Genomic DNA, 10,352 nt, shown 5'->3' with positions numbered 1-10,352 from the left:
AAAGAGGAATGCCCCGGGAAGGCCGGGAGCAGGTGGAGGGAGGAGGAAGACAGGAGGAGGGGCAATGGGGGTAGAGTAATTGCAGGTGGAAAGAAGGTGGGTACACACCCTGGTTCTCTTGAGCTCTGACATGTTTCTGGCAGGAAACCTTGTGCCCAGACAGACAGCAATCACCTCTGGACGTGGGACCACCCTGAGGTAGGACTTGTCCCATCCACCCGTGTCCACCCCCGTTCTCCAATTGTGGGCTATGGTGGGGGGTGCAGGGACCTCGTGCAACAGTGGAAATGCCAAGGCCGAGGCTCCGGAGGCTGCCGGGCCGGGGGCCTGGACACTCACTCAGCCTCAGCAGGCCGCTCCCTGCAGGGTCATGTGGGGAGGCAGTGGGAGAAGCTCTGGCAGCCTCTCCGTTGGGCGTGGCTCCTGAAAGCTTCCCAGGTAACGTGGGGTACTTGTGCTCCACCAGGAAAGGGCCGTCCTATTGGAAGGAGAGAGGGAGAGAGCCTCAAAGCCAGTTAGGAAATCTCTGGATGCAGAAACAACTCCCCGTTCTCTAAGAGCCATTTTTAAACTTAGGCCGACTCAAAGATCCCACAAAAAGATTATTTATTCCAGGCCAGGAAATGGGATCAGAGCTCTGAGAAAGAAAGAAACTTGCCCAAAGCCACACAGTGAGATGGGGACAGAGTCGAGCCCACATCCAGGGCTGACTGCCACCGAGTCCAAGCAGAAAGGGAAGGCTTTGCCATTTGGCCTCGCGCTCAGAGGCTCAAGGAATCAACAGCTGTGAACTACTCTTCAAGCTCTTTGAATACACAGACCAGAATTCCAATAAAAGCTATACCTATGGGCTTCCCTGGTGGCGCAGTGGTTGAGAGTCCGCCTGCCGATGCAGGGGAAATGGGTTCGTGCCCCGGTCCGGGAAGATCCCACATGTCGCAGAGTGGCTGGGCCCGTGAGCCATGGCTGCTGAGCCTGCGCGTCCGGAGCCTGTGCTCCGCAACGGGAGAGGCCACAACAGTGAGAGGCCCATGTACCGCGGGGAAAAAAAAAAGCTATACCTATTGCTTTATTGTATGTTTAGAATATATAATATTATCTATTACTTATACATTACGATGATAGTTATTTTGAAAAATATCAGGTTAAGGTGAAGTAAGACGGTAAGCACACACTCGGGGAGAGGTGTGAGCAGAAGCGGGTCAGAGGGCTACATGCCAGCACGGAGCTCCCCAGGAACTTAGGACCACAGCCTGCATGAGGTTCAGCCCCAGTGCAGCGGGCCCCGTGCTCAGACCCCAGCCATAGAAAAGGTCCCAAAGAAACAAGCTGATTTAAAGGGGAAGAAGAATGGCACTTGTCTGGTCAAGAAGGATTTGATGGGCCCCACGTCCACAGAGCTGAGGGAAACACAGCGGGATGCATTTGAGTGAAAAGAAAAGAGAAGTCAAAGCAACGTTACCAAGGTAATCAACTGTGGATCACTTAACTGGACCCAGAAGAAAAGTAGAAAAGAAGAAAGACAAAACCGATTTCAAAACTGACGAGTCAGAAAAGTAATGGGAGACTTCAGTGACGGTAACATGTTTGTTTTGTTTTGTTATAAATTTATTTATTTATTTGGCTGTGTTGCGTCTTCATTGCTGTGTGCAGGCTTTCTCTAGTTGCCGTGAGAGAGGGCTACTCTTTGTTGCGGTGCATGGGCTTCTCATTGCGGTGGCCTCTCTCTGTTGCGGAGCACGGGCTCTAGGCACGCGGGCTGCAGTAGTTGTGGCACATGGGCTTAGTTGCTCCGTGCCATGTGGGATCTTCCCGGACCAGGGCCCTAACCCGTGTCCCCTGCATTAGCAGGCAGATTCTTAACCACTGCACCACCAGGGAAGTCCCCAGTGGCAACATCTTTTGAAGTTTCATTTAGTTAAAAACCAAGTGCCCAATAAATTTCTGAATTCAGTTTGCTTATAAAGGCATGTCCTAGAAATTGTTTGAAATCCAATTCAGTCATTGAACACTGAATACTAATCCTCTATAAATCATCTCAGAAAGGAGAGATACAAGAATAGTGGGCTAAATTCTCAAGGGATTCTGAAGGAACTGGCTGGTGAAGTGGAAATAATTGGAACCTTAAGAGATGGAGACCACACAATTTTTAAATTCATGATGACCCATGAGGTACAGGCTGAACCTGATCAGACCTGTGGTCAAGACCAACAGTTTCCAAATACTAGCCCATGCAAGGGCTGCTTCATAATCACCTGGGACACTTGTAAATATAAATTCCCAGGTCCCAACCGCACCCATGAATCAGCCCCTCTGGCAGGGCACCCCGGGAGTCTGTGTTTTAAAAATGAATCTCAGATTACTCTGCTGCGCAGTCAGGCCCGGGAACCACTGATGGTGGGGAAGGCAGAATTCAAAAAGTTTCGAGAACTGAAGGGCATGCCTCCCAGCTCCATATTATACAGGAGATGTGGGAGTGGGGAGGGCTCAGGAACAGATCTCCTATTGCATCATCACACAGGCCTCCCTAAGACAGGGCAGAGACAACCAAGGCCTCCCATGTGGGCTGCCTTGGGAGGTCGCTGAGGAGCTGAGATATAAAGAGGGAAAAGCCTCCTGTAAGGCGGGCTTCAAAGGCAGCCCAGACCTGTGAGAAAGACGGCGAAAGGAACCAAGGGCAACGGAAAGGGCTCTCTCTCAGCTCTGCTCAGCCAAGAAGAGAAGCTAGGAAGGAAGGACTCACTGCCGGAGAAAAGGGTGCAACATCACCTAACGACACAGAGGAAACAGAAATGCTTGAGGTCGGTTCTGCAACGGCAGTCTCTGAGCAGAATAACCCTGGTTACAGGGGTGGGGGATGGAAATCTCAGGCAAGGAGCAGCAGATGTGGCTGATGACCCAGCTGCCCTAAAACAGCACAGAGATAGTACACCTGAGCGGGAAGACCCCAGGCTGTGAGTCAGACCGACTCGGGCCAAACCCTCACTCTCTTTAGGCCCTCAGAACCTCAGTTTTATTGTTTCTAAATAAAGAATAACAATTCCTGCCTCTGGCCTAGCACACGAGGACAGAACCGAACAGAGGCGCAGAGAATTATCCCTTGCCCAGGGTCTGGAGCGACAGCAGTAACCACGACATCAGTCCCTGGAGCGAGGCGTGCACGGGGCAGACCCCATCTACAGTATCAGCCTCAAGTGTGGCCCAGGGCACGACACAGAGCACGCAGCGAGGACCAAGTGCTCATCCTAAGGTGACAGAACAGGAACTTTAAGGGCTTGTGCCCTGTGCACATGAGAAGATGGTAATTCGGAGAGGGGCTGAGGGACTCCAATTCTAGAGCTGTGAGGAGCAGGGGAGACTGACTCACTCCACGGACTGCACAGCGAGAGCCGATCCGCGGATGCTCCTTCTAGGGAAGCCCAGAGATGGATCTAACAGACAGAGCTGGAAGAGAACACAGGGGGTGTCTTACAATGTCATGAGCTCTCAGTCACAGAAAGCAAGAGCCAGACACCCATGTGAGGGGACGCTACAGAAGGATCCTTGCACCTGAGGCCGAGTGTGCTCCTGGGTTTTTTGTTTGTTTTAATTATTTATTTATTTATCTTTGGCTGCGTTCGGTCTTCGTTGCTGCGCGCGGGCTTTCTCTAGTTGCGGCGAGCGGGGGCTACTCTTCGTTGCAGTGCGTGGGCTTCTCATTGCAGTGGCTTCTCTTGTTGCGGAGCATGGGCTCTAGGCGCGTGAGCCTCAGCAGTCGTGGCTTGTGGGTTCAGTAGTTGTTGCTCGCGGGCTCTGGAGCACAGGCTCGGTAGTTGAGGCGCACGGACTTAGCCGCTCCGCGGCATGTGGGATCTTCCCGGACCAGGGCTCGGACCCGTGTCCCCTCCATTGGCAGGCGGATTCTTAACCACTGCGCCACCAGGGAAGTGCTCCTGGGTTTTTTCAATCATGACTTATCCGCGCAGAAAGGATGAGAGCTGTCATATTCCTCTACTCGTGTGCTGAGATCATAATATCCCCCTTCCCAGAGATCAGATCTACTCTGCCTTGTCAAAGAGGAATTATCAGAGCCTATAAGATGGAGGAGATGATAAGAAATCCTACCCCACAGATAACAGAGATGAAAGCACAGGATCCAGCTGGGTGCACATAAAAAGAAAACAGGAGAGGAAGTTGCGCCGTTCCTGTCACCCTGATACCCCTTACGGTTAAAACATATCGTAAGGTTACCAGAGCTGTAACTTGCTAAGTGAAAAGACTGGCCAACAGCACAAGCTCATATAGACGAAAGGGACATGCGGTGAATGTACCTTGGGTTCTACCACTGGGGACAGCTGGCTCCCACCGACGCACTATGGGATGGCAAGGAGGATTTCAGTTATGTGGAGAAAAGGAGAACTGCGTTAGTCACAGCAGCAACTCAGGGCCACCTGCCTGCCTGAACCTGCCAGGCTCACCCCTCCCTCCCCGTCTTTATGTCAGATCATCACCATCTGTGGAGGAAACAGGTCACTGTCCGACCCCGTGGACACATGTCCCCGGGCAGCTGCCAGCAATCTGATTGGGGGAGCGAGAGGCACGTGATCGTGGGAGCAAAGCCACTGCCAGCTCCATCCTTCCTGGTTTTCTATTGTATCACCAGGGAGTCTGGCATACTGCTGGACATCGAGGGATCTATGTGGCAAGGTCACTGAAGGTTGTCTATAGGGCAGGACCCCTGCATCTTCAATGACCTCTGCTGCTCAAGGGCCTGCGACCCTCCCCTTCAGCATGGGGGTTACCCACCTGGTCAGGGGCCACAAAGCCCTCCTCATGCCTTTCTAGACTCTTTAAAAAGCTTCCTCTCTTATCTACTTTATCCCATAACCCACCCCCGGGGTCTCCTTTATCCACATTATGTCCTCATTCAAAATCTGTGCAACACTCCCAAGTGCCCTGGAGAAACAGGGCCTGGATTCGAGATGTCCTCTGGCTCCACCTGACTCGTGGCTCTGACCTTACTCCCTCCTACTCCGCACCATTTCCCCTGCCCATGCCCATCTCAGTGTCTTCTCTCACCAACTCCAGGTAGCGTGTCCTGACTTGCCCTGCCTCTAGGATGCCTTGGGCTGCACCGCACCTGAACATTTTCTCAGAATGTTCCTGTAATTCCTGCCTGCCCAGCAAACTTGATAAAAGCTTCCATGAGGTAGGGACAGCACCCAGCCTGTGTATCGCAGCACTGTGCTGGGCACAAAGAAGTAACTCAGACATCTTTATGGATAGACTGATGGGCTGACCTTATCCACGGATTCACTTCTCAGGTCTTCGAGACTACAGGAGAGTTTTTTCTGAGCCCTGGAAAAACACAAAAGAAAGTCAATAAGGAAACAGTAACTGGAGAAGGAGGTACGTGGTATCATTCGTGCAGAGGACACTTCAGATGTTTAACTGGTATCTATCTTGGGCTTAGGGTCAAGGGCAGGAACAAAACAAAACACCCTCTCATCATAACCATTACACGTAAGATGAGAATGGCCCACTTTGGGGATGGCCTGGTCTGACAATGTCTTGGTGAGGGCATGAGAGCATCACGGAAATCCAAATCGAAAGTCCTTGGCATTCCTCAAAAAACCCGAATACACTCAATTCAGTGGCATCAGTGGGAGCTGGCTGTTGTTTGGTCATAAAAGAAGGCCAACGTCTGTGGAGTCAAAAGCCAATACTGCCTTGTCTGTGAGTCTGACAATAATCCAGCAAGGGAGATGGTGCCACCTTGGAGTTGAGACGAGCACATCAGCCACAGCTCCAAAGCATCACCTGCTAGGATCCTTCAACCCTCTGCTCTGTCTCTGTATGCCCTGAGCAGTCTGCTCAGAGGAATTTGCTTTCTCCGGGCTATTTTGCAGAGAAGGGCACCAACTGGATAGAGGAGAGGCGACAGGATTACCTTGTGTCAATTCTCCTGGGCAGTGATATTTCTCAGTTCAGATGAATAAATCAGCATCTGTTAGTACATTCGTCTCTTGTGAGTCTGGTCAGTGTGAGTCACTCAGTGCCGACTTCTGAGTGAACTCGTCAACCAAATTTCTTCTGCAAAACTAAGGACTGGCCAGTGGCCCTCCTTGACACTGCCGTTTTCCTCTGAGGCTAAAGGCTCAGGGAACAATGGCTTTCTGGAAAATGGGGTTCAGAGTGCACAGGCTTCAGACCTCTGAAGACTCAGTGCCCTTCTGGGGAAGCTCCTACCACGCTTGTGGCTGTCTTCCCCAGATACCTTGGCTGAAAGGCAGCCTGCTCTCGGCAGTAAAGCTCCAGATCCCCATAACTCGGAAATGTGTTCTGAAGAGCTTATGTAGGGAACTAGAAATAGGTTCATTTTCGAGGGAATCAGTCAGGTGACAGCGAAGTGACCCCACAGGCCAGCCTGTAATAAGCTCATTGCTATGTGAAGCTTCCCCAAAGCAACTGGACCAGTTTCCCTGTGAGGAGAAATGGTCCTCCCTGGAAAATGTGGATTATCACAGGGCTAGATTCCCTGAGAGCAGGAAGGACGTTCCAGAGGGGTTGACGGGAATGAAAGGCACACCTCACAAGGTGCTCTGAAGAACCACTAGGGGGCACAGATGAGGTGCAGCCACCTCTTCTTTGAGGCCCCAACCCCTGGCCAAGTCTTTTCTCAGTGACAACGACCCAAACCTCCAGCCAGTGGGAAGGGAAGGCCCTCTGTGGCCAGGGCAGGTAGGCAAGGTTCATGACTGCTCCAGCATTTTGGCCCTTGTGACCACTGCTGGGGCCAAAAGTGAGGGCAGGTGTGCTCAGGACATGGTGGCTGTGGCTCACTGCCACGTCTGGAGCCCCGAGAGGGGCCTGAGAGCACACTGGCTCCACGGAGGTGCTTGGGCCTCCTACCTGGTTTCCAGTGATTTCTGCGGTAGCGGGGGTGGCCCCGCCGTGGGAGAGCTACCTCTTGGAGATACCTGCACCGGAAACGGAAGAGTCACTGGACAGATACTGTTTGGAGACTACCCACCATCCTTTCCCCTTTTTTGGACAATTCCCCTTGGGGAGTTATATCTCCACCCCTGGTGGCTACATCAATTCCAATACCTTGCTTTTTTAAGATGCCAAAAAGGAAGACATATTGGAAAAGATCAGGTGCGTTCACGGTGGTATGGCTGTAGACAAGGAGGAAGGTATACTGAACAACCTTGGCCAACTTGCCTCTCCTTTCAGGGCCTAAGTTCACATTCTAGCAGTAGAGTCCTGACAAGTCAGTCCTGAGACCTGAATCCCTGGCTGCCCCTCTGCCTTTTCTGAGCTTGGTTCTTCAGCTTTTCCTTATTCCGTGAGCCACCGCACACCCTCTTAAAAACATTCCTTGTTGGCAAAGGTCAGCCGGAGTCGATTTCTGCTGGCAATGAGCAACTCTGTAATTCATATAGTCAATCAACAAACACGAGCAACATCTACTGCCTGCCAGGCCCTGTGCTGGGTGTGGGGCAAGCACTGCCCACATCAGGGAGTCAGGTAAGTTAACTAGGATGAAAGAGCAATGCAACATGTCCCTCTGATACCAATACCTATAATATAACATGGGGATAGAGGGGAGGGAGAGGATCCTTCTTGTTGGTGGGAAGGTTAGGAAGGCTTCAGAGGGGAGAACAATTGAGCTGAATCTTGAGAAATGAGAATGAGCTTAGCAAGGAGGCCAGAAAGGCAAGAGTATCAAGGGTGGAATGAACGTGAGCTAGTCTGGTGGTAGATAAGGATGCAATTTGATGTCTTTCCTGTCTGCAGGGGCTGCCTCTATTCTCTAGATCCCAGTATCTTTTTGTTCTACCACAGACATAACCCTGGCATCATAGCACGTAAGCTGTTAAAAGCCTGGGCTTTTGTGTTCAAGTCCAAGTTCTGCCATCTACTTGCTGGGTGACCTAGAGCAGATTACTTACCTTCTCTGAGCCTCAGCTGCAACACAATAAAAGAAGAATCCCAAAGGGGTCATGAGGAGTAAATGAGGCGAGTCACGTGCAGTGCTCATCACAGGGACCACCCAGAGGTACTGGGTATCAGTTACTGCTATCATTGCCAGCAATCTGGGATGCTTGCTCTGACTACATAACTGGGCCACCAGGTGACACTTTTGCTCCTCCCTTAATTAAAAGGGTTGAGTTGGACTGCTAAGATCCTTTTTACTGCGACTGTTCTGGAGTTTCAAGAACCTTTTGGATCCAGGGCTGAAACCCCTTCTTCATCTGAGATCTGTATCTGTGAGTTAATTTGCCTATGTGTATCCACACTAAGTCCAGAGAGGTTCATAGAACTGGATCAAATTTTAAACAAGAAAACAGGAAATCTGTATGCTGGTTATAGGGGCGGGACATTGTCTGTGAAATAGGAATGTATCACTTCAGAAGTTCAGCTATCCCTCCAAATGAGCAACATGCATTCATTCATTCATTCATTAAACAGATATCTGTTGAATCCTACTGGGTACCAGGCATCACTGCAGATCCTGGAGAGACAGTTGTAAATAAAACAAAGAACACCTTTGGTCTAGGCTTATAGTCCAGAGAGGAAAGGCAAAAATAAACAAGGAAACCAGTTAAAAAAGAAAATTCCTATCCTGGGAAGTCCAGTATCCACTATGCTGTCCCTCCCAATGGGAACACAGGCCCTGACTGCTCCCCAGCCTCAGTGCTATTCCCAAGGCCTCGGGGGCTAACTCCATTGATTTAATTTTTTCTACCTGTCAAGATTTACACCTGAGACATACCTGACTGGTACCTGACTAGATCCTCCCCCAGGCCCAGGGTAAGCTCCTGGGGCCTGCTGAAACCCCACATCATGACTGGAAACACAGTACCTCTGGTTTAAAAAGTTCTTCAGGGCCTTTATTTGCAGTGTTCCAGTTTCTGAAACCTCCCTCCAGTTCTTCCTCATTGATTGAGAGAGTTCTTTCTGAAGGCCCTGGAAGCATTAACGCGGAAGAGATAATTATTACCACATGACTTGTTTAGAAACCTATAATTGTACCACAAAGTCCTAATGTCGCTTCTCCTTCATTAAGAAGGACAAAGAGGGGGCTTCCCTGGTGGCGCAGTGGTTGAGAGTCCGCCTGCCGATGAAGGGGTCACGGGTTCGTGCCCTGGTCCGGGAAGATCCCACATGCCGTGGAGCGGCTGGGCCCGTGAGCCATGGCCGCTGAGCCTGTGTGTCTGGAGCCTGTGCTCCACAACAGGAGAGGCCACCGTACCGCAAAAAAAAGGACAAAGAGGGACCTCCCTGTTGGCACAGTAGTTAGGAATCCGCCTGCCAATGCAGAGGACACAGGTTCGAGCCCTGGTCCAGGAAGATCCCACATGCCGTGGAGCAACTAAGCTTGTGTGCCACAACTACTGAGCCTGCGCTCTAGAGCCTGCGAGCCACAACTACTGAAGCCTGTGTGCCTAGAGCCCGTGCTCCGCAACGAGAAGCCACCGCAATGAGAAGCCCGCGTACCGCAATGAAGAGTAGGCCCCGCTCGCCACAACTAGAGAAAGCCGGCACGCAGCAACGAAGAGCCAACGCAGCCAAAAATAAATTTATGTAAAAAAAAGGACAAAGAAACACATAAAGGGACATTAAAAGTGTGATTCAGAAGATTCTTCAAGGCAACACAAACAGCTTTCACTGCACCTGTGACTTCCTGTGGGAACACAGGTACCCAGCAACTCAATGAAGGCTCCCCAAGTGTCCTGGCGTCTGCTGGGGAAGCTTTTAGATTCTCCAGGAGGTGGGCAAGCTCTAATCCCCAACGAGGGTATTAAGCTGCCTTTGGATCCAGGTTTGACTGCCCTCATTGCCTTTAAGAGGTGTCCTGGGCAGATGCGTAGATCTTCCAAGGGTAGGGATTGCCAATGGCTCGAATTGAAGGCTGTCTTTCCTTGGCGATCTGGATAGTTCCTGGAAATTCTGAACTGACTGCCATTTGACACAACTTATGGCAAGCAACAGCTGCCAGTTTCCCCCCACCCAGGGCAGTCTAACCAGCTCTATTCTCCAGCAGAGCATTTTTCCAAATGAAGATGAGGACCCTCCTGGCAGGTCTGCCCCTGGATTTAACACAGTAGAGATGGAATATGTGGGGGAGAAAACGGCAAGCTCCCACTTTGCTCTTACCTTGAGTTGCCATCACGATCTCCTTCACCCTTCGGTACTGGTTTAACAGCCCAGTAAGCTCCTCTATCCGACGGTCCTGTAACAGGACAAGACAGATTTCTATGTAAACAACACCACCGGCACCTAGTGATTTCATCTGGGGGCCTTGGCTATGTTCTGGGCACACTGAGAAGAAATGCTATGTGGAACCCATAGAATATTCTGTAGGG

The 10,352-nt window shown here is 51.0% G+C and overlaps 1 protein-coding gene across 1 annotated transcript in view; it reads right to left on the bottom strand.

Moving 5' to 3' along the window:
- PPFIBP2 (PPFIB scaffold protein 2) overlaps positions 1 to 10,352 on the bottom strand; it is a 113,690-nt gene that overhangs the window by 14,218 nt on the left and 89,120 nt on the right. The window contains exons 9-14 of the mRNA XM_007459834.1: positions 10,144 to 10,219; positions 8,849 to 8,952; positions 6,892 to 6,959; positions 5,280 to 5,337; positions 4,311 to 4,352; positions 340 to 478 (exon numbers count right to left, since the gene is read on the bottom strand). Of these exons, the coding sequence (XP_007459896.1) occupies positions 340 to 478; positions 4,311 to 4,352; positions 5,280 to 5,337; positions 6,892 to 6,959; positions 8,849 to 8,952; positions 10,144 to 10,219 (487 nt within the window). The remainder of the gene's footprint in view (positions 1 to 339; positions 479 to 4,310; positions 4,353 to 5,279; positions 5,338 to 6,891; positions 6,960 to 8,848; positions 8,953 to 10,143; positions 10,220 to 10,352) is intronic.

Source organism: Lipotes vexillifer, unplaced genomic scaffold (genome assembly GCF_000442215.2).
Source record: "Lipotes vexillifer unplaced genomic scaffold, Lipotes_vexillifer_v1.1 scaffold61, whole genome shotgun sequence".
Lineage (NCBI taxonomy): Eukaryota > Metazoa > Chordata > Mammalia > Artiodactyla > Lipotidae > Lipotes > Lipotes vexillifer.
Note: the sequence above shows the minus strand (reverse complement) of the source record. Positions and strands in the feature narration are given on the sequence as shown.